This window comes from Manis pentadactyla, chromosome 5 (genome assembly GCF_030020395.1).
Source record: "Manis pentadactyla isolate mManPen7 chromosome 5, mManPen7.hap1, whole genome shotgun sequence".
In the NCBI taxonomy this organism is placed as follows: Eukaryota; Metazoa; Chordata; class Mammalia; order Pholidota; family Manidae; genus Manis; species Manis pentadactyla.
The window spans coordinates 9707350-9735181 of record NC_080023.1 but is presented as its reverse complement, the minus strand read 5'-3'; the positions used below and the strand labels follow the sequence as shown (position 1 = coordinate 9735181).

At 37.5% G+C, this 27832-nt stretch overlaps 1 protein-coding gene and 1 long non-coding RNA gene across 3 annotated transcripts in view; one reads left to right on the top strand and one right to left on the bottom strand.

The window, feature by feature from the left end:
- The window catches only part of LOC118930182 (uncharacterized), a 31173-nt gene extending 5727 nt beyond the window's left edge, over positions 1-25446 (bottom strand). Inside the window, exon 1 of the long non-coding RNA XR_005031913.2 lies at positions 25080-25446. This is a non-coding gene — a long non-coding RNA (uncharacterized LOC118930182). The remainder of the gene's footprint in view (positions 1-25079) is intronic.
- RAB28 (RAB28, member RAS oncogene family) overlaps positions 24153-27832 on the top strand; it is a 117891-nt gene continuing 114211 nt past the window's right edge. Inside the window, exon 1 of one of the 2 annotated variants that reach the window (XM_036921103.2) lies at positions 24153-24457. In XM_036921103.2, coding sequence (XP_036776998.1) covers positions 24383-24457 — 75 coding nt within the window. In that variant the 5' untranslated portion in view covers positions 24153-24382. The remainder of the gene's footprint in view (positions 24458-27832) is intronic. The other variant, XM_036921102.2, reaches the window with a different exon arrangement.

Below are 27832 nucleotides of genomic sequence, written 5' to 3'. Positions count from 1 at the left end.
ATGTAATGTACAGCATAGTGACTATACTTAATAATACTGTATTGTATTTTTGGAAGTTGATGAGAGAGTGGGTCTTAAAAATTCTCATGGCAAGAAAAAATGCTACTATTTGTGGTGATGGATATTAACTGGACTTAATTGTGGTGACCTTTTCACAATATATGTAATATCAAATCATTATGTTGTACACCTCAAACTAATATAATGTTACATGTCAATTATATCTCCATTAAAAAAAAGAGTTTTGACTAAGGGTATTGGCACCAGAAGTTAAGATGCAAAAAGCCTCTTAGAGAACATGGTGAATTAGCTCAGTTGAAGTGATGTAAAATGGAGTAAATAATGAAGATTTCTTCACAGGAAAGTGACTGGATTTTGTTACCTGCAGTGATATAGATTTGACTAATATGACTAGAGTGTGAAGAAGAAAACTGCCAAGGGAAAACCATTGCTCACAATCCCATAGAGATTAATAGAGAAAGAACTGGACGTGGAAGGAAAAATCCAGTGTTTATCAGGTAAAAGTGCTCAGGAAGTAAATTGATGACAATACTTATATCTTCAGATAAGAAACTGTGATATACTCCTTAAAAAAAAAAAGACAGCTACTTAGAGGACGAAGAGCATGTATACCCAGAGAAGAGTAAATAACCCCCTTATTCTTAAAGTCAACTAGTCCTGAGAGTGACTTTCCCATGAAGCTTTAAAACTTCATGTGATGTCACTTCTGCTGCATTCTACTGGTTACAGCAAGCCACTAAGGCTGCCCAGCATTCCAGGGGAAGGAAATGATATTCCATCTATCCATGGGGAGTGGCAAGGACACTCAGGAGAGTCCCTAAGATGGCACATAGAAGTAAAGCACATTTTACATTTAAATATGATTAAATATGAACACTTACCCATGAAAAGACCAAAATCTAGAATGGTATACATAATATTTGTGCAAAAAAATGGAGGGATTGCGTATTAGTTTCCCAGAGCTGCCATATCAAATTACCACAAATTGACTGGCTTAAAACAACAGAAATTTATTCTCATTCTCACAGTTCTGGAGAGGAGAAGTCTGAAAGGAAGTTGTCCCCGGGGCCAGTTCGGTCTGCAGACTCTATGGGAGACGACTCCCTGCCTCTTCCAGCTGTTGGTAGCACCACTCCAATCTCTGCCTGTGTCTTCACGTGGCCTCTCTAGGTGCTTCTGTGTGTTTGCAAGGTGTTTCTCTGATCTGTGTCTTTATCCTCTCAGGACACCAGTTATATTGGATTAAAGGCCCATGCCAATGATCGCATCTTCATTTGATTACATCTGCAAAGACCTTATTTCCAATTAAGGTCACATTCACAGGTATGGGGGGGTTAGACGTTTAATACATCTTTTATGGTGGGAACAATTCAACCTAAAACAGGTTGTGTATAAAAATATATTTATATGTTCAGACACAGATGTTTTTTGAGCTCTGGATGTTGTAGATCATAACTTCCAAAGAGGGCTGCGCTGATATTTCACGTCCTAGGGACTCTCCTGAGTGTCCTTGCCACTCCCCATGGATAGATGGAATATCATTTCCTTCCCCTGGAATGCTGGGCAGCCTTAGTGGCTTGCTGTAACCAGTAGAATGCAGCAGAAGTGACATCACATGAAGTTTTAAAGCTTCATGGGAAAGTCACTCTCAGGACTAGTTGACTTTAAGAATAAGGGGGTTACTTACCCTTCTTTGGGTATACATGCTCTTCGTCCTCTAAGTAGCTGTCTTTTTTTTATTGAAGTATAGCTGATATACAATATATATATTGGTTTCAATATATATATTGTATATACTTTATAAAACATAGTGATTTGTCAGTTATATACATTATTAAATGCTCACCCCAACTAGTATAGTTCCTATTTGTCAACACCAAAAGATGTTACAGAACCATTAACTATATTCTCTATGCTGTACTTTCATCCCCAAGACTAATTTATATTATGATTGAGATTTTGTGCCTCTTTATACCCATCACCTATTTCACCCACCCATCCCAACCTCTCCCACATGGTAACCATCAGTTACTTCTCAGTGTCTATGAGTCAATTGCTGTTTTGTTCATTTTGTTTTGTTTTGTTTTTAGATTCCACAATAAGTGAAATCATATGGTATTTGTCTTTCTCTGCCTAGCTTATTTCACTTAGCATAATACCCTCTAGGTCCATCCGTGCTGTCGCAAATAGCAAGATTTCTTCTTTTTTGTGGTTGGCTAATATTCTATTGTATATATATACAACATCTTGTTTATCCATTCATCTATTGATGGACACCTTGGTTGCTTCCATATCTGGGCTATTGCAATTAGTGTGGCAGTAACATAGCGGTGCATATATCTTTTCCAAATCAGGGATTTTGTTTTCTTCAGGTAAATTCCTAGAAGTGGACTTACTGGGTCATGTGGTTCTTCATTTCTGATCACTATAATTACTTCTTTTTCTTAAGTTATGGTGCTAGCTAAGATTAAGTACATCAATGAATAATATCAGTGATAGTGGGAATCCTCTTTCTAACCTTAAATGGAAATTTGCAGTATTTTAACACTATATATAATATTTGCTGTAGACTTTCTGTAAATTCCTTCATCAAAATAGGGGAGTTCCTTTCTATTTCTACTTTGCTAAAAAAGATTTTTTTAAATCATGAAATGAGGTTAAATTCTACTTAATTAAAATCTTTTCCTCCACCTATTGAGATTGTCATAATATTTATCCTTAATTGTTAAATGTAGAATATTACATTATTTAATTTTATAGTATAAAACCAACCTCGCATTCCTGGGACAAGTCCACTTCATCATGGCTTTAAATCAGTTTATCCCATTTATGTCTGTCTTTCCCTGACTTACATGCTATTATTGTCATGTATTTTAATTCTACCCTTTTAAGCACTGAAGGATATTATTGTAATTATTATTTTATAGGCTCAATGTTTGTTTACCCACATATTTATAATTTTTTTTACTCTTCTTATGTCTCAATCCATATGGGTTCATTTTTCTTTTAACATTTTTTTAGAGTGGGTCTAATGGTGGTAAATCACTTTTGTTAGCTTGAAAACAATCCTTATTTTGTCTCCTTCCTTGCACAGAGAAATCTAGCATGGCAGCAATTTTCTTGTACAACATTAAAGATCTCATTCCCTAGTCTTCTGACTTCCACTATGGTATTGCAAAGTCATAGGTCAATATGCCACTCTTTTAATGATAACCTAACTTTAAGACCCTCTTTTTGTCTTTGAAGTTCTGTATTTTCACAGTATGTATCTGGGTGTGGATTTATTTTTATTTAACTTAAGAGTCATTGCAATTCTTGAATGAGTGGATGAATGTCTTTCATCAGGTTTTGGGAAATTCTCACCCCTTATCACTGCAAATATTGCAACTACCCTGTTTTCTCTTTTATTCTGGGGCTCAGATTAGGTATCTGATAGACCCTTTCACTTTATCCTATAGGTTTCTCAATGTTTATTTGATGTTTTTCATCTTTTTTCTTTCTGTGCTCCATTCTGGATACTATCATCTGGACTATCTTGTAATTCACAAATTCTTTTTTCATCTATGTGAAATTCTTTGTGCTTTTTGTCTCAATTATTTAAAATTTTTCATTAATAAATACTACTTGATTTTTAAATATCTTCTGTTATTTTTAATAAGTTCCTCTTCCCTGAAAATATATTCAAGCTTCTCTTTTATTTGTTAAACATAGTAAGCATATTTCCTTCTTAATATGTATCAATAATTTGATTGTCTTAGTCATTTTAGGTCTGTTTATGCTGTCTATTGTATCAGCTGATTGTCTTTTGCAGCACCTGATTTCCTCATATTCTGTGATATCCTTTGAACTGCCCTTTTCTCTTGGAAAATTAATTGTGGGGATGCTTTGTGGCATGGGGTAAGGATGCCTTCCTCCAGAGATGATGTTTTTTGTTTTCTATTGCTTAGAAACACTAAGATTGGAGACCCATTTTAAGCTAAATTCATGGCTTGAATTTTATCACTTATGTAAGCAGTACATGTCTTCCCTCAGAGCTCACCTTTTAACTTTGTTTACAGTGTTTTTTACTGAACTAATTTTACTTTAAGGTGAGCATTACAATTTTCCTTTGTAATTTTGTTTTTCATACCTTAAGATCTCCTTCTCTGCTCCAAATTACACATCTATATTTTCTTAAAAAATACCATACATTTATAATTTTAATTTCTGTAAATTATTTTTATTTATGGTGTATGATAGAAAATTAATTTTTTTCCAAATGAGTAATCAATAGTCCAACTGCCATTTACTAAATGGTTCACTGATTTGAAATACTGTTTCTATGTACAAATGAGTCTGTTTCTGGGCTCTCTATTCTCTTCCACGGGTGCTTACTTCTATACTGTCTGCATGCCTTGTTCTTTTTCAAAATTACTTGACTACCAAAATTTAGGATCATCCTGTCAAGTACCATATTAAACCTGTTTGAAATTTAATTGAAATTGGGTAGCATTCTAGATGTAGCTTTGTGACTATTTTACAACAATAACTTCTAAAAAACTGTTGAGTCTTTCCATCCATGAATGCAGTATATATGTTTTCTTAAAACTTTTTTATCGAAGTATAGTTGATAGAATCTTATGTCGATTTCAAGTATACAACACAGTGGTTCAACAGTTACCCACATTACTGAATCCTCACCCCAACTAGTACAGTTATTATCTGTCATCATAGAAGGATGTTACAGAATCATTGGCTATATGTAAATATGTATGTGTGTGTGTGTGTGTGTGTGTGTGTGTGTGTGTATTCTCCATGCTGTACTACCATCCCAATCACCAACTTATATTATGATTGAGAATTTTTGTACCCCTTTATCCCCTTTGCCCTTTTCACCCAACCCCTCTGCCATGGTAACCATGTCTATGAGTCTCAGTGTCTATGAGTCTACTGCTATTTTGTTCATTTTGTTTTGTTTCTAGATTCCACAAATAAGTGAAATCATATGGTATTTGTCTTTCTCTGCCTGGCTTATTTCACTTAGTGTAATACTCTCTTGGTTCATTCATGTTGTCACAAATGACAAGATTTCTTTCTTTTTTATGGCCAAATAATATTCCATTGTATATATGTACCACTCTTTTTTATTCATTCATTTATTAATGAACACTTTGGTTGCTTCCATATCTTGGATCTTGTAAGTGATGCAGCAATAAAATAAGGGTGCATATATTTTTTTGAATGAGGGGTTTTGTTTCCTTCATGTAAATTCCTACAAGTGCAGTTGCTGGGTTATATGATATTTCTATTTTAAGTTTTTTGAAGAACCTCCATACTGCTTTCCACAGTGGCTATACCAATTCACATTTCCACTGACAGTGTAGGGGGGTTTCCTTTTTCCACATCCTGTGAACATTTGTTATTTCTTGTCTTTTGGATAGTGGCCATTCTGATTAGTATCTCACTGTGGTGTTAGTTTTCATTTTCCTGATGATTAGCGATGCAGAGCATCTTTTCACGTGTCTGTTGGCCATCTGTGAATACAGTATACATCTTCATTTATTCCTTCAATGGTGTGTTATAATTTTCTCAACAAAATTCTTTAATATCATTTATTACCTTATAGTTTTTGTGGTTGCAAATGGTGTCTTTTTTTCTTTATACTTTCTAGTTGATTTAGCTGATGTTTAGAAATATAATTATTTTTTGTAAGTTGATCTTGCATACAGCAACCTTAATGAACTCTTTTTAGTACTATGAGTTTATTAGAAAGCTTCCTTGCCTTTTCTATGTAGTTAATCATAACATCTCTAGATAGTTTTGTCTTTTTCAATGTTTATTCTACCTGTAGTAATGAATAGCAAACTTCCTTGATTATTCCTGATTTAGGAATGCTTCAATAGTTTTACCATTTAGTGTTTTGAGAGTTGTTTTTAATCAAATTTAGAAGTTCCTTCTATTTCTTATTTTCTAAGATTTAAAAAAAATCATGAATGAATACGTACACTTGCTCAATCTACTTTTGGTCTCTGTAATGTTGAAAGAGGCAAACTTTTGTCTTTTTAAGATCTGAAGTCATTTATGCCCATCGTTTCAACTCTATCTTCTAATTCAACCTGCTTTGTATCTTTACTTTTATTTTTATGCTTTATCAATTCAATCTTATAAGTACATAGTAGAGGAAACTGCCTCAAGACAAAAGCATATAGAACTATTTTAACCAGAAGTCTGGTTGATAGAGTGGATTGAAGGGTGGTCCCTAAAAAGACATGTCATGTCCTAACATCCGGAACCTGTTAATTTAAACTTATTTGGAAACATGTCTCACAGATATGATTAAGTTAAGGATCTTAAGATGAGGTCATCCTATATTATCTAGGTGAGCTCTAAATGCAATGACAAGTGTCATTCTAAGAGACATGCAGAGGAGGGAGATACAGGGAGGAGAAGGCCAGAGTCCCATTGTCTTCTAAAATGTCTTTGAGTTTTTTTCCAGGAAGATTTGAAATTTCCTTTCTGTAATTAAGGTAAAGGTGGAATCACAGTAGTATCACAGAAAATTATACTTCTTACAGAGGCACTAACAGCTGGAAAGTCTCTTAGGAAAAACATTAATCAGACTCATAATTGATATAACATTATCGACAGTTCAAATGAGGAAAAACTGTATTTTCAGATGAAACATGAAGACAACATTTTTATCACCCTAGAGGAGTCAGAGAGGGAAAATAAATCTGTAAGAGTTATGAAAAAAACACCTGAAATCTATACATTCAGTGTGAAAAATTCTGTGCAGGTGAAAAATTCTGTGTGCATTTGTGTGTTGTGTGTATGTGTTTTAAAGTACCATTATTTATAGTATTTAAGAATTAGCCTTTTGTGATTTCCTGTATTTTTTCTTAGTTTGATATATAGTTTGTTTTCTGAACATTTCCCTTTAGGATGACTCAAAACCTGCAAAATCTCAGACAGATAATACCACTAGTTACTAGTTACTAAGAAATGACTATTCAGTAGCTCAGAAATCAAGTGCATTATCTAAATAGAAAATTATTTTCAAGATTTCTAGGATGGGAATTAAACTGTCATTACTCTCTGAAAGCATGGCTCTTCCCTGACCTTGGGTCACCAGTAGAGGACCTTTAGATGCACACAGATCAGTGAGTATTTTTCTCATTGACTATCAAGAGAATTTATATTTTATGTGAGGGCTTCAGAGAGGAGAAGCTGAGATCTCTTAACTTAGCAGATCATACATTGGAGCTCCAAGACAGGTATTTTCCCCTCAAGTACTTCAGTGGTGACCTGAACTACTGGAGTTCAGCTTCAATATAATTGCAGCGCAGCAAGGAGTCCCTTCTGGAAACCAGCTGCTTGATCGGGGATTCATTTATCAGGAGGATTATGACTCCAAACATTTTTCTAAACTGTTGTGGCCATTTAAAGGGGAAAAAAATGAGAGGAGTCTGGGGAACTAATTAGGAAGGAGTGGCTCCCCTCTGAGTCTTGACCTTAACCCCACTGAGAAAGTATGGGATTTACTTTACCTAAGTAAGGAAAGAACATAAATAGTTGGCCAGAATGCTTTGTGGTATGAGTTGTAGCAAGTAATGAATTGGCCTAAAACAGAGAGAGAGAGAAAAAAACCAAAACACAAGAAAAACTCCCAATGCTTTAAAAACATTCAAATATCATTGACTTTATTATTTTATACTTTCCTGATTACAAGAAAGTAAATTTGAGTCTTTGATTAACATATAGAATATAACATGAAAAACATAACTTTTTTGGTCTATGACAGGTTATGAAGTGTTAGCACAGTGAGCCTGGGGCATTTTATGTTATTGCCTTAGTGTATTGCATTTTTCTCTCTCTGCATTTTAGTGCCTTCTTTAGTTTTTGAAGATGCTCAGACTTTAGCTTTGCGATATCACTTCTTTGCGAGTATCACTTCTGCATCTTCTCTCTGCAGTGCTGTATGTTACATCTCTTCCTCTTATTCTCCATGTTTCTTAATCCTTCTTTCATTTAAACAAAAATCTCTCAATACATTTGTGTTACCTTCTCTTGCTACGTTTGGGTAGATAAATATATCTGCCTGCCAGTTACTGTTATGTTTCAAATGTACTATTTAAACAATTCACTAAGACTTTAATATTGGGCATTATAGTTTTCATTTCTGAAAGTTCCTTTTAAAAAAGTATTATTTCTTTGAAAGTCTTAAGTTTTGTTTTGGGAAGACTTTGTAGAATTTACAGTTTGCAAAAGTGATAGAAACAGAAATGTATCCACTCTTTATGTGTCTTTCTGTTATAGTAAATAAACTGTAGGACAAAATAAAATGTAATAGCCAGGAAGCACAAATTAACAGAAACAGGTATTTGCATATGTATAGTTTTACAGAGTTCTTTAAAATACTGGTACTTAATATTGATCTTCATAGTACTTTTGTGAGGTGTTTACTCTTATCTTCATTTTATGAATGACGATCTGAGGCTGAGACTTACTTAAGGCCTCCAAGCTAGTAGTAAGTAGAGCTGAAATTAAACCCATGTTCTATGACTCTCATTGTATTCCATGTTTACTGCAGTATATAGCCTTAAATAATTTTCATGTATATGCCAGGGGATAGTGGAGGGTTGAGTAATTGGAGAAAGGTGTGCTTTGTTCCACTATTTAATAATTAAACTTTGGAAAAAGCTAATTAGGTTCAGGTCAAGATAACTCAAAATGTTCCCTGAGAAAATGGCAAAGGTTTCTCAGAGTAATTTCTTTTTCTCTTTTTTCATTACTTCTTGCTTTATAAAATATGTTTCTACCCCTTCTTTTAGGATCTCATGTTCTATCTAGCAATTTATAAATTACAATTTAATGATTTCAGATCTACTACTTTTTAATATGTTGGGTCAGTATGAGAATTTAGATAATATATGTCCATGTTCCTTATAAGGTGTCTGGTTCATAATGGGCACTTGAGAAAAAAGGGATTGGTAAATTATTTTATTTGCAAGGTAGCAAAAATGCTAATCCAGTTAAATCATAATTCATCTTTGTATCCCTTATGGCATGTATCATATGGGGTTTTCCAGAGGAACAGAACCACTATTGCATGCACGTGTGTATGCGTGTGTCTGTGTGTGTGTGTCTGTGTGTAGAGAAAGAGAGATTGATACAAAGAACTGGCTCATCTGATTGTGGCAGACTGGCAAGTCTGAAATCTGTTGAGTAGGCTGGCAGGCTGGAAACTCAGGCAGGATTTCTAGGTTGTAGCCTTGAGGTAGAATTGCTTTTTCTTCAGGAAACCTCAGGTTTTGAAAATTAACCATCATACAGCATGCAGTACTAATTCACGGCTTTGCATAAACAGGCCTATATTGAATGTTTTTGAGTTCAGTTAAATTATTTTAAGAAAACATTTCTCAAGTATCACAACAAACTTTAATTTATCCACATTTAGTCAGCTTATATTCTCTCTCCCTTCATTAGCTTTCAAAAAAATGTATTTGAAAATACTAACATCACTGGCTTAACTGTATTGCTTGCTGTGGATAAAATGAAGTTTCCTGCGGTCAGGATTCTCACCTGGCCCTGGCTGGCTAGCTCACTACACACGTGTGAGCAATGCATCGGTTATTAACTCTGTGTAAAGAGCCCCGCCCAGCACTCTGGGCGACATGGTGGCAGGGCTGCAAGGCTGCAGGAGAGCAGAGCAGAGGCTGGAGTGGTGGCAGCGCCGAGGACAGAGCCAGAGGACAGCTGTGCGGGCAGAGAGGCCCAGAGGCAGAGACTGGCTTGCTGCACACAGACTTGCTCTGAGTGAATGGGATTTTAGTGATTGACCTACCACTGTGGACATAAAGTTGGGTATAATCTTTTCACCCCAAGAAGGTTTTATTCCATAGTGAACTTCCCCGGGGCTGAAACCCATTGGCAAGACACTTGCCATGGTGACTACTTTATATGCAGAATTCATTTAAATATTTATATTCTAATGTGCTTATCATTTATGTTCTAATGTGATATCAAAATGAGACATTTCAATTACAGGTTCTCACATTTGGTGTATGAAGTACTGTATGTGTATTGTTGATACGCTTCATAAAAACCCTATGAAGTAAGTACTTACTACAATTCCTATTTTATAGATGAGGAAACTGAAGCTCATAGCATTTAAATTATTTGTCCAAAGTCATAAACATGACTACAAATGAAAATCAGGCCTATTTGAACTAGGCTACTGTTTTAACCACTATGTTTGAGCAACTCTTCATGTTCTTATGCTACTAATTCATTTTAGTAAGAATGACTAAGACTACTGAGAAAGATTTAAATACATTCTGAATCAAAGCATTTGTATATAAGACTGAAATCTCTGTATATGTAAGGAGAAATTGAGGCCTTTGTCATATGAACCTTTCCATAGTGAGGATTTAAGTATTAGAAACCAGTTTCTTAACTACTGTTAAGATTTCTCCCCTGGAATTTTTTAGTTTTAAAGCAAGGTTTCTGAAATGTTTTATGCAACCACTTCTATATGATATTAGTAAATATTACTTGGAAAAAGAGTGGTCAAATAAGTTTGGGAAATTTTGGGTTAAAAAAGCCCAAAGAGATTGTTTATTGCAGTATTTCTCAGAGTGTGGTATGCTCACGTGCACTGACACTTTCCAAAAGTGGGGAGCGATAGCTGTTTCCGAACTTTATTGAAGGGCAATTTACGGGACTAGTGTCTCAACGAATTCACTCTTGGGAAATGCCTTTCTGCAGTTAAGATAACACTTTATAACAGCATCTCACTTGTCAGAATGTCTTAAATCTAAATTTAGTGAAGCAGATAAGCTGGAAACCCAGATGACACAGCTAAGGGCCATCATAGGTAAAGTAGTTATGCTACAGAGGAGAGCTGTGTAAAACAAGGTTTCTGAATGGATCAAAGTCAAGGAGATTGTGCCTTGGAGAACACTTGTGCCGCTGCCTCTCCATGGAATCTGGAAATGCATTTTCCTTAAAAACCCCTGACTTCTGTCAACTGCTTCTTGATGGTCAGGGACCAAAAGCTCCCACAATCAAGTTTCAAATAATATTTTGCATTTGTATCTTCTCTTTTTCAAAACGTGTCCACACATATTACCTTATTTAACCATGCCGGGCTCACTGGTAAGCTGTGATAGCTCTGGTTTTCACAGCTGTAGAGGTGATTTGAGAACTGTCCTGCTTCACAAATTTTTGGTTTTGTCTGGAGCTCTGCTTCAGGAATCAGCGAAGCACGACCCCAGGCAATGAGGCAGAACTGTGGGCAGCTGGGAAATTGTAGCTCACACACCAGCCTGGGGTTCTGTTACCAGTAAGAGTGTTTTTTTTTTCTTTTCAAACAAAGGCTCTTAGATGATTAAGAAGTTAACAGGTTTTCTCTATTAGTGGAATCTACTTATCCAATGACAAAGTTCTCAGATACTCATTGTGAAAAAGACTGTTGGTAACTAGCTTTTTGTTGTTAATGATGTTTTTATCATTTATCATTTCTATTTTTTTAATGATTATAACACATTCATGCTCAGTGTAAAAAATCTCATACAATACAGGATTGTATAACATGGCAAGTGATAGTTTTTGGTAATCTCAGTACTATTAATGGCTATTAATAATGTGGCTTATATCCTCTGGATTCAATTTTACTATAATATCTACTATTATCTATATGTATTTATAATTTGAATGTAAACATAATATGCTTATGAAAAATTGCACCAATGTTAATACTGTCCCTTCATGAATTCTAAGAAAGTAGACACACCCATATGACCATCATCCAAATAAAGAATTTTACCAGTACTCTAAAAGCTTCTGGGCCCCCTCTTGATCACCACCCTCTTCCCCCTCTTCAAAGGTAATCATTATTTTAACTTCTAATTCCAGAGGGTATTTTTTTGAAACTTATATACGTGGAATCATGGAGGATATACTCTTTAGTGTCTGGCTTCCTTCATTCTTCATTATATTAATGAAATTCTTCTGTATTATAACGTGTAGCAATTCATTCACTTTCATTGCCATGTAATATGCCATTGTGTGACTATACCATGCTTCAACTGCTGAGGGCCATTTGGACTGGTTCCAGTTCTAGGGTGTAATGAATAATGCCCCTATGAGCACTCTGCTGCATGTGTTCAGGCACATTTTTGTTGGATAGGAACTAAGAAATGAAGTGGGTGGGCTATTGGGTATATATTCAGCTTTAGCAGATGATGGTAAATAGGCTGCTGACATGGTTATAGAAATTTATACTCCTACTAAGAGTACATAGAAAGTTTAAATGCTCCACATCTCCAACAGTCAGTCTCTGTAATATTTTTTTATTAAAGTATCATTGATATACACTCTTATGTAGGTTTTACAAGAAAAACAATGTGGTTATTACATTCACCCTTATTATCGAGTCCCCCCCACCCATATCCCATTGCAGTCACTGTCCATCAGTGTAGTAAGATGCCACAGAGTCCCTATTTGTCTTCTCTGAGCAACACTATCTTCCTCGTGACTCTATACACACCATGTGCACCAATCGTGATACCCCACAGTCCCCTTCTCCCTCCCCACCCGTTCTCCCCCATCCCTCCCCTTTGGTAACCACTAGTCCCTTCTTGGAGTCTCTGAGTCTGCTCCTATTTTTTCCTTCAGTTTTGCTTCGTTTTTATACTCCACAAGTGAGAGAAATAACTTGGTATATGTCTTTCTCTGCCTGACTTATTTCACTGAGCATAATACTCTCTAGCTTCATCCACGTTGTTGCAAATGGTAGGATTTGTTTCTTTCTTACAGCTGAATAGTATTCCATTGTGTATATGTACCACCTCTTCTTTATCCATTCATTTACTGATGGACACTTAGGTTGCTTCTATATCTTGCCTATTGTAAGTGCTGCTATAAACCTGGGGTGCATATGTCTTTTTGAATCTGAGAAGTTGTTTTCTTTGGGTAAATTCCTAGGAGTGGAATTCCCAGGTCAAATGGTATTTTTATTTTTAGTTTTTTGAGGAACCTCCATATTGCTTTCCACTTGGTTGAACTAGTTTACATTCCCACCAGCAGTGTAGGAGGGTTCCCCTTTCTCCGCATCCTCGCCAGCATTTGTTGTTCCTAGTCTTTTCGATGTTGGCCATCCTAACTGGTGTGGGGTGATATCTTATTGTGGTTTTAATTTGCACTTCCCTGATAATTAGCGATCTGGAGCATCTTTTCATGTGCTCGTTGGCCATCTGAATTTCTTCTTTGGAGAATGTCTCTTCATATACTCTGCCCATTTGTTAATTGGGTTATTTGCCTTTTGGGTGTTGAGGCATGTAAGTTCTTTATATATTTTGGATGTTAACCCCTTGTCGGATATGTCATTTACAAATATATTCTCTCATACTGTAGGATGCCTTTTTTGTTCTGCTGATGGTGTCCTTTGCTGTATAGAAGCTTTTTTAGCATGATGTAGTCCCATTTGTTCCTTTTTGATTTTCTTTCCCTTGCTCAAGGAGATGTGTTCAGGAAAAAGTTGCTCATGTCCATATTCAAGAGATTTTTGCCTATGTTGTCTTCTAAGAGTTTTATGGTTTCATGACTTACATTCAGGTCTTTGATCCATTTTGGGTTACTTTTGTGTATGGGGTTAGACAATAATCCAGTTTCATTCTCTTGCATGTAGCTTTCTAGTTTTGCCAACACCAGTTGTTGCAGAGGCTGTCATTTCTCCATTGTATATCCATGGCTCCTTTATTCGTATATTAATTGATAATATATGCTTGGGTTTATATCTGGGCTCTCTAGTCTGTTCCATTGGTCTATATTTCTGTTCTTGTGCCAGTACCAAATTGTCTTGACTACTGTGGCTTTGTAGTAGAGCTTGAAGTCAGATGTATAATCCCCCCCCACCTTATTCTTCCTTCTCAGGATTGCTTTGGCTATTTGGGGTCTTTTGTGGTTCCATATGAATTTAGAACTATTTGCTCTAGTTTGTTGAAGAATGCTGTTGGTATTTTGATAGGGATTGCACTGAATCTGTAGGTTGCTTTAGGCAGGATGACCATTTTGGCAATATTAATTCTTCCTATCCATGAGCATGGAATGTGTTTCCATTTATTGGTATCTTCTTTAATTTCTCTCATGAGCGTCTGGTAGTTTTCAGAGTATAGGTCTTTCACTTCATTGGTTAGGTTTATTCCTAGGTATTTTATTCTTTTTGATGCAATTGTGAATGGAATTGTTTTCCCAGTCTCTAATTTTAGCTGTTTGTTATGGGTATAGTGGTAGCTCACTGTGGTTCTCCTTCACATTTACCTGATTTCCAATGAAGTTAAGAACCTTTTTAATGTTATTGGCTATTTTGTGAATGTTCAAGCCTCCTTTTCCATATTCTATAGTTATGTCTTCAATCTAATTGAAATTGGTAAAATTTCCAATTCTAGATACAAGTCTCTTGTGTGTTACATGTATTGAAAATCTCTTGGTCCACTCTGGGGTTTTCATTTTTAACTTTCTTAAAGATGTCTTTTGATGAGCAGAATTAAAAATTTTTAATGCAGCTCAGTGAATTAACTTTTCCCTTAAAGATTTGTGTCTCTTGTGTCTTCTTTAAGAAATCTTCATCACCCTAAGATCATAAAAACATTTCCCTGTTACCTTTTAAAAGCTTTCTTAATTTTAGACTGTTTTATAAAATGCCTGGGATTGATATTTGAATATATATAAGGTAGGAGTCAAGATTCATTTTTGTTCTAGATGAATATCCATTTGGTCCAGGAGTATTTATGGAAAAGAGAATCCTTTCTCACTGCTCTAGAGTGCCACATTTGTGATAAATCAGGAACAAAGAAATATATATTTTTGAACTCTGATTATACATTTTGAGCATATTCCATGTCTCTCATGGTCTTGTCCGTATTTTCTATGCCACTGGTTTTGTGTCCTTCAGTCTAGATATTATCTCCTGACTTATACCTTATTATTTCTCTCTTCAACTGTGTCTAACCTGCTATTAAACTTACTCATTAGTTTAATTTCAGTTATGTTTTTTTATTGCTAATTTCCATTTGGTTTTCTTATAGTTTCTAATTCCCTTACAAAATTCTCAGTCTTGTCATACCAATGCTTATATATATTAGCAATTTAAAGTCCATGTTTTATATCTCCATTTTCTGGATTTCTGTAGTGTATTTCTATTGTTCATAATTTCTTTTGATTTTTAGTCATAAGTACTGCTCCTCATATACCAAGTTTTTGACTGAGCGCCAGAAATTGATTATGGAAAATTATAATCTGATATTCCTCCTGATAGAATATAGCTTTGCTTCTGATATTTCACTTAGGGGCACTAGCAACCCAGATCATGGTAGTTCAGCAGGGAATTTAGATCACACAAAAACTGACTTCAGGTTCCCCCTCCTTTACTCCTAAAATGTAGGAGTAGTAATAAAATGTCTTAAGGACTTCTCAGGGTCTGGATGAAAGACTTGGGGGCTGGGTCGTAGGGGATCCTCCTCCTTGATGTGCCCTGAACGCTGAGGTTTGCTCAGCCCTTCTCTCCCAACCTTCTGAGACTACTTCTAGAAGTGCTGCTTATCTGTCTCTAAACTGTGCTCTTGTTGAATTAACATCCCTTCTGAGGAAAGTGGCTCCAAATGCTGGCTTCTCCTCTTTGGGTTCCTTCCTCCTCAAATCTTAGTTTGGTAAACTCTCCGATAATTTCAAACAGATATTAAAGACAAATATTATGTTTAGCTTTTCTAATTTTCCTCCACAGGAAGATTGGTCCTAACCATCTAATCAGTCTTTGCTGAAAGTGTATAGGATCCTAATGGTCCCTTTTTGCCACATGGATATTTAAAATATTATGTACACATACTATCAGTATTTACTTTTTTGACTTGAACTTCATACCATATTTAGAGGATCTTATTCTTACTCCAGGTTATAAATATTTACCCACTTTTTTCCCTATTATTATGGTTTCATGAAAAAATATCCTTAAATTTCATGTGAAATTCATTTTTGGAGTAAGGAATGAGATAAGCGCTCAGTTTTAAAAATTATGGGTGTGCTTCTACATTTCCCCACTGATTAGAAATACCACCTTCACTATCTAAATTTATTCATTTATTGGGAACTTTCTAAACTTTTTTGTTGAAGGACTCCTTCTATCTGTTCCAGTGCCTTTTCCACATAATTTTAGTTATGGTAGTTTAATAATACTTAGAAATATTTGGAAGTTCTAATCTCTTTTCAATACTTAAAAAATTAGGCAGGTACCACTTACTCTTCCTTTAAATGTTGCTATGGACCGAGTGGTGCCCCAACTCTATTTTAGTGAGCTTGGGCTTCCACACCTCTAGGCTTGGTGGCTTAAATAATAGGCATTTATTTTCTCACTGTTTTGGATGCTGGAAGTCCCATATCGAGGTTTGGCAGGGTCGGTTTCTGGTGAGGAATCTGTTTTGGGCTTGCAGATGGCTGCTTTCCTGCTGTGTCCTCACATGGGCTTTCCTAGGTATGCGTGTGTATAGAGAAGGAGAGAGAGCTCTTATAAGGCCACCAATCTTATGGAATTAGAACTCCATCCTGATGACCTCATTGAACTTCAGTTATCTCCTAAAAGCCCAGCCTTTGACCGTGGGCTTAGTGGGGACACAATTCATATGTTGAAGACCCAGTCCCTAATACCTAATGTGACTGTTCCTCTCCTGTCTCATCCACCTTCTCCCCATCTTGAGATCACTACTAAACTAGAATTTTATGTTTTCTATTTCCTGTTGAACAGTTGTCATCATATAGGTGCATACATAAATATGTATACATTTAGTTTTGGGCACTTGTTTGAGCTTTATAAATATGATGTTGTATTGCATGTAGTCTTTGGAATTAGTTTTTTTTACTCAGCATTATGTTTCTAAGGTAATTCCCCTTAGCTGTAGCTCATTCATTTTCCCCTCCTGTGTAATAATTCCTTTTACAAATGTGCCAAAAGCTCTCGTTTTGCTGTTGAAAGACCTTTGGATAATTTCTAGATTGAAAATGAGCCAATGAAAATTCTTGCACATTTCTCCTTGTCCATTATGCATGTGATTTGCCAAGGTATGCACCCTGGAATGGAATTGCTAGGTCACAGCAGATGCAAATCTTCAGCTGCACAAAATAATGACAAATTGTTTTCTAAAGTATTTCCATGTACTTTATACAAGAAATGTATGAGTTCTGTTGAGCCACATCCTCCTCCACTGTTGGTATTGTGCTGGTTGAAGAGGTATTATCTTTAAGCTGCAAACACCTGTTTCCTCACTGATATAATAGGATGGGTCTAGTCCTCTCCAAACTACATTGCCTTTGCTAGCTTGCTTCCTTTTAGCGTCCACCAATGGCAGAGAGCACCCGAAGGAGTTTGGAAGGTAGGAGGAGGCAGAAGGGACTTTCTTTCCTGTTTTTGTGGTATTCCTATCAATGTTCTGCCAACATGGCACTTCACCTCAGCAGCAGGAGCTGGGTATACCCATGCTTATTTCCAGATTCCAGCTTCTTTCCACACTTCCAGAATCAGCCTCACTGTGTTTGCTTTGAGGCATCAGAAGCAGTGCGAGTTCTCTCTCCTCAGAGGTGAGTCCCAGCTCCGTGGCCCCTCTCTGACCTTCCAGTGCATGGCCAGTAGTGGCCAGCGGAATCCCTCAGAATTTTGACTCTCAGCTGCTGGGGTCCTTCCTCTATGTTCCTGAAGAATAACAGCGAGACAGAAGTGTGGATCCCACCTTCTCCTTCAAGCTTCAGTGGTATGGTACTCCCTGGTCTCTTCCCTCTGTTCTCCTGGTCTTTGGGGGTGCTCACAGCTTTCTTCAGGAACTTTTTTTTTATTAAGGTATTATTGATATACACTCTTATGAAGGTCTCACATGACAAACAATGTGGTTACTACATTCACCCATATTATCTGGTCCCCCCACCCCATGCCCCATTGCAGTCACTGTCCATCAGTTCAGTGAGATGCCACAGAGTCACTACTTGTCTTCTCTGTGCTACACTGTCTTCCCCTTGACCCCCTACCACACCTTGTGTACTAATCATAATACCCCTCAATCCCCTTCTCCCTTCCTCCCCACCCACCCTCCCCCACCTGTCCCCTTTCGTAACTGCTAGTACCTTCTTGGAGTCTGCGAGTCTGCTGTTATTTTGTTCCTTCAGTTTTCTGCCATAACTTCTTATTGCTTCAGTGTCCCTTTTTCTTTCAGTCCTTCAATACCATGTAACCTGTTTCCTATGTTAAATTCTCACTGAAAGCATAATTATGTAATTTCTGTTTTCTTGACTGATAAAGATATTGTTGGACTTCCTAATTTTTGCTAATTTTGTTGGGTATGAGTTAATAATCTCATTAAGCTCTTTTTTGGGTGTTCTCTTACTAAGGTTGTTGAACAGTTTTGCATACATTTATTCACCATATATGTTTCATCCGTGAAATGCCTTCTCATAATCATTTGCTCATTTTTCTCTTGGATTTTTTAAAATGTATTTGTAGTTCTTTATGGAATCTAGATATCAATTGGTTATAAGTTTTGTTTTGAAAATATTTTCTCCCAGTTTGTGATTTATAATTTTACTTTCTTTTTGGTATCTTTTGATGGAGTAGTTTTTAATTTTAATGTAATTTTCTGTATCTTTCATGATCAACTATATGTGTCTTGTTCAAGAAATCCTTTCCCTATCCTAAGATAGTAAAATCACTTCAAGTTATTTAAATTTTGTTTTTCACATTTAGATGATTAATTCCACTGGAATTGTGTGTGTGTGATTAAATGCAGGATTCTGATTTAATTTCTTTTCTTACATGGTTTCCAATGATCACCTTTTCTCCTTTTGACTACTGTAATATATATTGTGTCATATATCAAAGTTCCACGTATGTGGGAGGCTATATCATGGCTGTCCATTTTGTTGTAATGGTCAACTTGTTTATTCCTGAAACAATAAATACACTATGTCTTAATTATTATAAATTTATGTGAAGTCTTGCTATCTGATAGAGCAAATTCTTTGATCTTATTTTCCTGGAATATCTTTGTTCTTGGATATTTGCCTTCCATATACATCATTTCAAATCTGATGAAAAAATTTATTGGAATTGTATTGACTCTGAAGGTGATTTGGTAGAACTGATATATTTACAATATTGTTTTTTTTTGCATGGGCATGGGATAGCTCTCCATTAATTTAGTGTTTGCTTTCAATGTTTTATAATTTTCTCTGTACATATATTTCTTTTAAGATGAATTCCTAGGTATTGCATGATATAGTTGCAATCGTAAATGGTGTCTTTTAGAAAAATCATGTTGTTTGTTGAGGATCCCTTCATTTCTTGCCCCTTCCCTTGATTTTCCTCATGGGTTTGTTTTCTCAGATGAAGTTAGCATTGTCTGTCAATTAAGAAAACGTCAGGGAGGTTTTGATTGAAAGTGAGCTTAATCTATTTGTTTGAGTGGAACCGACATCTTTGTAATGCTGAGCGAAACAATATGTGAAAACTGAAGTTTCAGTGGAGACCACTAGATACAATAGATGCGACACTCCATGAGCAAATCAGCAAATGTAGATGTTAAAAAGGTATGTTCAAAAACCACTTCCATGATTATTAAATGCTCCAACCATCTCAAGACTGTAAGATGTATTTGGAAGAATTTTTTTTGTGTGTGTGGAGAGTGCTATTTGAGGACTGTCACTTCCTCTGGGGGAGGGGTAAAGTGTGCTGAAGAGCATTATTCATAATAACTGAAATGTCCATCAATAGTAGACTGGATAAGTAAGTTGCAGTTAATTCATACCATGGACTACTAGAAGCCACTGTTACATATGACAACATGGATGACTCAGAGATGTCATATCTAGTGAAAGACACCAGAGGTTAAAGAGTACATACTGAATGGAATCTATTTATATGAAGTTCAAAAATAGGTAATACAAATTTATGGTGCTAGAGGCCAGAATTACTATTTGAGGAGATAATGACTGAGAGAGAGATGGTACAAGGGACACTGCAGGGATTCTGAATTGCTCTATATCTTGATCTTGGTGGTGGTTATGCACACATGCACACACACACACACACACACACACGTGTGTGTGTACATACAACCAAGGGAGAAGAGAATTTCAGGGAAGGAGGCTTTTTTTTTAATCTTCAGGAGTTTAATAAACCAATACATTCTTGAGATCATTTCTCCATTTTTCTTAGGTTTTCAGCAGAAATACAGCAATACCAAGTACACAAGCTGGGGGTCTGGCCATTATTTTACCTTACATGATAATAATTTATCTTTCTTTTCAAATTCATGTTCACTTGGATTTTAATCCTAAGCTCTGCATTTTCTAAATTGTGAAATATTGCATAAAGATGAAAGAAGACTGACCAATGACTGTTGGATTTGGTAAGGTGATAGCAGAGATTGCTCTTTATTGAAGTCAGTTTACTTGCTGATTTACTATTTTTTTCACCATTTTTAATAATGAATAAAGATGTTCAGATAGTTTTATTCTTTATCCCATCCATCAGCTGTTGTATGATTTTTTTTGTCTTAATCTGAACTTTTCCTGTTGAATTATGAAATTTCTGTGTTTCTCCTTGTATTAGTTTCCTGTGGCTGTTGCAACAAGTTATCATAAACTTGGTGGCTTAAACAAGGCATATTTATTCCCTGAGAGTTTTCGAAGCCAGAAATCCTAAATCAGTGTTCACTGGACTGAAGTTAAGGTGTTGACAGAACAGGGGTTTCCCTGGAGGCTCCAGTTCCCTGGAGGCTCCAGGGGGAGAATTCCTATGCTTTTCCATCTTCTGGTGGCTGCCAGCCTTCCTTGGCTTGTAGCTGCATCACTCCGGTCTCACCTCTGCAGTCACACTGCCTTCTCTTTCCCTGTTTGATCAAATCTCCCTCTGATCTCATAAGTATACATGTGATTGTATCTACCCTGATAAGCCAGGTAATCTCTCTATCTCAAGATCCTTGATTGAATTACATTTGAAAAATGGTTTTTCCAAGTAAGGTAAGTTTACAGGTGCCAGGGAATGGGGCGTATATCTTTGGGATGGTATTAGTCTCCACCAAATTGCAAGTTCTATGGGAGCAGAGACCTGTTTTCTTCACTTTTGTGTCTTCTTGCTTAGAAGAGTTGTGAACAAGAATGTCTGGCACAGTAGGCATTCACTTAATATGTGTCAAATCAATAATTAATTATAATAAATCAATTTGAAGACCTTCCTTTAGGATGGGGAAGTTGTTTTACTCCAGAAGACATACACATTAGTTGGAATGATAGTGAGAGACTTCAGCTCATTTCAGAAAGAATATTCTAATGACCAGGAGTATCTGTCCATAGATCAGGTTGCTATGCAAGGGAATAAACTCCTTTAATCTGGATGTATTCCAACAAAGTTTAGATAATCTGTTACAGATGCTAGAAATGTATTTTAAAGTTAAGTGGGAAGGGAGTTTTACAGATAGCAGTTAGGTTTATCTTATGGAATTTCTTCATATCTAAAGTCCCCTAATTTCTTGAAATTCTAGAAATCTTCTCTAAGCATTTTGTTAATTTATTAGTTTTAAGACCACTGAAAATGATTCCGCTAGTTTAGCAAGATGTTTACAGAGGCTCCAGGGGAACATTTTTCTTTTCTGTGGATCAGCTCTATTTCTCTTTAGAAATGGTAAGGCACCCTACTGGAAGCTTTCAGTGCTAGCTAGTGGTATCCTCCACACAAGAGGAATGTTTTCTTCTGCTTTTAATGTATTAATATGGTTCTAAGACTTAAAATTTAATTTTCAACCTGAAATCTCACCATAAATACGTAAAATATGGTCACTAAAATAACGCAATTGTCTTTTTGTTTCATGTAGCAACATTGTCCCGGGGATGAATCTATATTCCAATAAATGCTGTCTCTCCATTGCAGCAGTTTAGGAAATTGATACTGGAAAATCCAAGTTTTCTTATAGATTTCCCTTTCTGTGAAACTGCACATGAAAATCAGTCCTATGGCCTTTGCTAAATCTAGTTTTTGGCCAAAGTAGTTGTGCCAGTTGGGATGTTTTTGTCTGCAAGTAATGCAATACATCACTGAAATGCCTTAGTATTAGTTCTCTAACAAGAAACCTGGAAGGTGGGTTGAAGAAAGTTGGAGCAGTTCCAAACATTATGTCCTCACCCAAATGATGTTAGTAAGGGAAGGGAGGGGGAGATTTTTTCCTTTCCCTCCTTCCCTCTCTTCTTTCCTTCCAACAGAGAGGAAAATTTTTCCCAGTGTCTACCAAAGGACACCCTCTTCTGTCTCATTGGTCAGAACTGGGTCACATAAGCATCTCTGTTAAGAGAGTGGAAAAGCAAATTTCTGCCACATTAATCTCCTTCATGAACAAGAAGGGGTTAAATCTGCCTTCATTAGAAACAGGTCCCTCAAACTAACATTTACAAAGAACTTTACAAGCCCTTTCATTTTATTTTCTTCTTCTAATTCTCATTAACACAGCCAGTGATGTAGAAACTTATTGTTAATGGTGGTTTTGGGTAGCAGAGAAAAACTGGGAACTAATGCTAACTGGGTAGCTACTATTTTGGACCAGCCCTATCTACAAATAAAGAGTCTGAGGTTCTACATAAGAAATCTGTCTGAGGTAACATGGCTAAAAAGCAGTGATGCCCCAGCATGGACCATATCTAATAATGATGATAAAAGGGTGATAGTTACACTGGTTAATACTGAGTGCTTACCATACACCAGGCTTTGTGCTATCTATGTTACTTTACATTGATTACTTCCATTTAAATCTTAACCCTATGAAGGAGGTAGGACCTTTATTTTATAGATAAGGAAACTGTGGCTTAAGGTCACACATCTAGTAAATGCTGGTGTGTGGTTAGAACTCGTGCTGTCTCCAGGTCTGGCCACTTCATCACATTGTACTGCTTTCCATTGGAATTCCCATATTCTTTCCAGGACTACTGTCTCGGAGGCAAACCTTTTTGTGACTTAAGCTTCCTCATCCATAAAATAAGATAATTCTACTTTATAGGGTTTCAGAGAGGATTGATGGTGATAATATATGTAATTAATGAGGCAAACATGGTAGGCCAGCATTATTATTGTGGAATTTATTTCATTATACTGAAATTTTCAGTTGTCTTTTACCTACTCTGTTGGGATGAGATCATCAGGGACAGCAGTTCTCAAAACTCTTTGGGCTCAGGGCACCTCTACATTCTTAAGACTTACTGTGGACCCCAAAGAGCTTCTGTTTATATAAATTTTAGCCATTATTATTGAAATTAATACTAAGGAATGTTTGTAACGGAATTACAAGTACATGCTCCCTTAGCTGCCAGAGTGATGGTGTCATACACATCATGCATTCTCTGGAAAACTGTATACTTGTGAGAGGATGAACATGAAAAAAGTAAAAAAAAAGATGTTTTATGAAAATAGTTTTATGTGGACCCCCCCCAGGGTTCCCTGGACCACACTTTGAGAACTGCCGCTCTAGGGCATGTGCTTGATGAATAAACCATCGGATTCTGTTGTTCAGGCGAGAAAGTCTAGGGTTTGAGAGCCCAAAATAAGAGGCAGTGCCAGAACTCCACTACGCTCGAGGCCCCCTTTCGCAGCTTCCCCGCGTTGCGGCGCGACCCTTAGCAACCGCCGCTGTCCTCCCCCGGCGCGAGCCTTGGCGCCCAGTCTGTCCTTCCAGCTCCGCCCGGCAACCGGCTTCCCGGTCGCCCGGAGACAAGCCCCGCCCACCGCCTAGCATCCTGCTCTCAGCTTCCATGGCAACCGGGGCGCGCAGCCCAGGCACCACCCATTCCAGGGCTAAACCATTTGCTTCAGGGATCTTCGCAGGGGAAGATGGAAAAAAAGGAACTCGATAAATATCTTCGAGCCACTCTTCTCTCATTTCTCTGTCTAGTTTGAGTGTTACACTTGATTTTTCCTTCTGGACAACTACCCCTGCTGGGGCAGTGCAGCATCTCTCCTGCTCGGCTCCAACGTCTCCCCCGGTGCCAGTCCGCGGATGGGCCGGCTCTCCAGGGACGCCTGCGGTCCGCGCGGGTTGGCGCAGAGGCGGGGGCGCGCGCCTCACGCAGCGCGCAGGGGGCGGGGCCGCGCGCCGGGGGTGGGGAGGCGGGCAAGATGGCGCCCGGCGAGTGCTTCTTCCTGGATACCGCCAGCGGCCGCTGAGACACCGGGGCGGGGGGGGGTCCTGTCCCCACTACCGCCTGTCTTCCTCTCCCCCGCCCCCGGGGTCCTCTCCTTTCCTTCCTCCCTCTACCTCTGGGCGGGAGGCCGGACGCAGGAGGCGGGCCTGGTTCCTGGGACACCATGTCGGACTCTGAGGAGGAGAGCCAGGACCGGCAACTGAAAATCGTCGTGCTGGGGGACGGCACCTCCGGGAAGGTCAGTCCTCGAGCGGGCCCGCCGTCCTGGGCCAGAGGAACCGGCCCAGCGCCCCCCGCCACTTCCCGGCCGCTCGGCGTCGCCTCTGTCCCCGCGTCCCGGGGCCTCTGGGCCCGGGCCCACCTGGTGGTGGCCTGGGGCCAGACCCCGAGGAGGTGCTTGGGGATGGCCGACGAGAGCTGTCCAGCTTCCCTTAGGAAAAAAAAGCCACTTCCCAACTCCCTGCCTGGATCGCGAACTCCTGCTTCCTCAAGACTGGGGCTAGCTTCGCCTCCTTCGCAAGCTTTCCCGCTTCTCGCCTCTGAGGACTGGCCAGCATCTGCCAAGGCGTCCTGCCGCTTCACGATAGTCCAGGTCGCACTTTGCTCCCTCCCGCCCCGCTTTATCGTTTGCGATGCCTCAGGTTCCTTGGGTGAGAACTGAGGCGCCATCCCTTAGTGGTCGGGTCACTGGAGGGCAAATTGCTGACCTATTTGTGCTTCATCTGTAAGATGGGTATTGATAGGGGACGCCTCAAAGGGCGCAGTGTGCAAATACACATTAAATGTGAAAATCCACATAAAGCTCTCACAACATGGTGTGAACTCAATAAAGGTTAGTTGCTTATTTTACGGTATCCTACCTGTTCATCTCTGTTCCCAGCACAGCACCTGTCAGCACAAGCATTCATTCAGCAGTTCTCTGTTGAGCGCCCGTTAAGGGCTGGATGCTGAGGGTGGAGCTGCTAGCATGACTAAGGGGATCTTTGCCTTAAGTCGAGCCTTCGGTGACGGTTGGGTGAAGGAATGAGAGTGAGTACCTGCGTGCCTGCGTGCGGGGTACACCCGGCAACCGTCCCTTTACCTCCTAGGCAGGGCTTTTAAACCCAGGGTTGTGGAGCTCCTGAGATGGAATAAACATTGTCCTGTACTTGATCTTTGGAGAGGGTCCATAGGATCTCAAGGGGGTCTGTGACCCAAACCCCAAATAAAATGAAGAGCCTCTGCCCGGGGTGCCTTCACACCTGTTGCTTGTCAAAAGGGCCAGCACTGTTTTCAGAATATCGCTAAAGTGTGTCTCCTTTCCTCTCCCTCTCGTTTTCCCAGCCAGTTTTCAGAAACGCAGGTTATTGTTACTAGTTTCGCGTTTCCGGCCTCAAGACTCGGTGTTACTGAAAGTAGCTAGGACCTTGGTTTTTGGGGTGACGAACTGCTTTTTGCATCTTCCCTGGCATTTGGCACTGCACAACTGCTCCTGTCTTTGGTTGTGAGACTTGAGTTCCTAGCGTCCTTGGGAAATGTGTCATGCATATGCAGAATTTGGAGATTCTGTTAATTTCTTTCTTGCTTTCCCCTATACTTTGTTATTGTTGGGGAAAACCAACTTAATATGCTCTGATTACTTCAAAATATTTTGGGGAAGAAAAGAACTTGGGATCACTTTCATTAAGTATATAAATTTTTGTACACTTAAGACAACTTTTTGAGTGAATTGTTTTATATAAATCAACATTGTTTCTAACACCCTTATTCAATAAAAATGTATTTTTATAGTTTCCTCATTCTTTTTTTTTTTGAATGCCTTCTGAGTTTTCATTTCCAAAATATTTTTCTGGTCCATTCTAACTAAATGCATTTCCTGTTTAAAAGTATATTGACTATAACATTAATGCACTTGTAAAAAGACGCAAAACTTGTCCTTTATCCTGCCTGTTATCTATCATAATTCTTTAAACTTTTGTTCATTTTTTCTTTCAGTATTTTTCCATTATCATGCATGGATTACTCAGTTGAAATTTGTTCATAGTTTTGTATCTAGGTTTTTTATTTAGCCTCTCATAGGTTTTCCTCTTTTTAATTTACTGTGAATAGTTATGGTGTTTCATCTCTAAATTTCTGTCTAGTGTAGGACAAAGCATAATTTTTCCCCTTCTCTATTGTTGAATTAGGACTGTCATTCTGCTCCATAGGGTAACATTGATACTCTTTCTGGTGTACTGATTTAGTCTTCATCATCTTGACTAATCTATTTTAAAATCATAAAGGCTTAGAAATTTTCAATTACCAGCATCAGAAGGCTAGCTTTTTTTGTTACTCATACATACCTTATTCAGCTCTAAAATTTTTGGCAGCTACCAACATTCCCATTATATTTCCTTAATTGTCCTTTTAAAAATGAATTTAGCCTCTCATTTGAATCCTGACTGAAATGGCCATTTTTTCTAGCATTAGTTTTTCTTGGTAGTTCTAACTCAAGGCATTTTTATGCACACTGACAGAAGAAATAGAGAATTGAGATGACTACGTAACAGTTTTTCCTAGAAATTAAAATTTCACTCTTCCTTTTAGTAACATGTTTCTATTTCTTCACTATTCTGACTCACTTTTGATTTCATTACATATTTCTTAAACTGTTTTGAGACAAAATATTTTATTTTTGGTATTAATACATGTAGTAAGGCTAGATATTGTTAGTAAACTTTCACCAAATCACAAAACTCCATTAAGAATCAGATAAAAATGTTTCAGGTATGGTTAATGTTTCTTCATTTCATAATTGTTTAAGAAGGGTATTTACACAATGATTTGTGAGAAATTACTGAATGTGAAAGATGGCACAAAGTCTAGATAATTAAAGAGAAACTACCTCCCACTATTCAATTGCTCCTCTGTTTAATTTTTACAGTTAGATGTTTGCAGGTGATGTAAGAACCCATTTTAATATTCTGTGTTCCCAGTGACCTATACTTTTGACAGATTATACTTTATTTTAACTGAAAATCTTAGCTTTATGTTTGCTTCAAAAGTGTGAGGGTAGGGCTTTCAATATCTAGAAGTTCTACTTCTAAGAAAAGAATCTTAGAATTTTTCTGAATATTCAATATAAAAATATTGAGCTTTGAGAATCTTAAATGAAAGTGGAGAATTACATTAAATGACATTATGCAGATGTTACAGTGCCTTGAGTTTCACTTTGACTTAGAAAAGTATTTAAACCATCCATATATTAAATGTTTTGAAATATCTGTAGTAGTGTAAGTAGTGATAATTATTTTTCTCTAGAACTCTGAGTCTTTTCATAGATGATTTTGTGCTCTAAGTTAAACAAGCTCAATGGCATGAATAAAGCTAAATGAAAAACAAAAGGTGTTAACAAGGAATGAGTACCTTTTTTATTCTGATCTCTCAGTTTTTATGTTATTGTCAATATGCTTCAAGGAAGCCAAATACATTTTCATTTTGGTGTAGTGAGTTTGTTTCTCAGTGTCTACCACAATATCTTTCTTATGATGCTCAGTTGCTATTCAATCAGATATCTTATAAATTTATTGCAAATGCTTAGTATATAAATATTAAAAGTTTTGGAGTTAGGTTGTGCAAATTGCCATTTATGTGA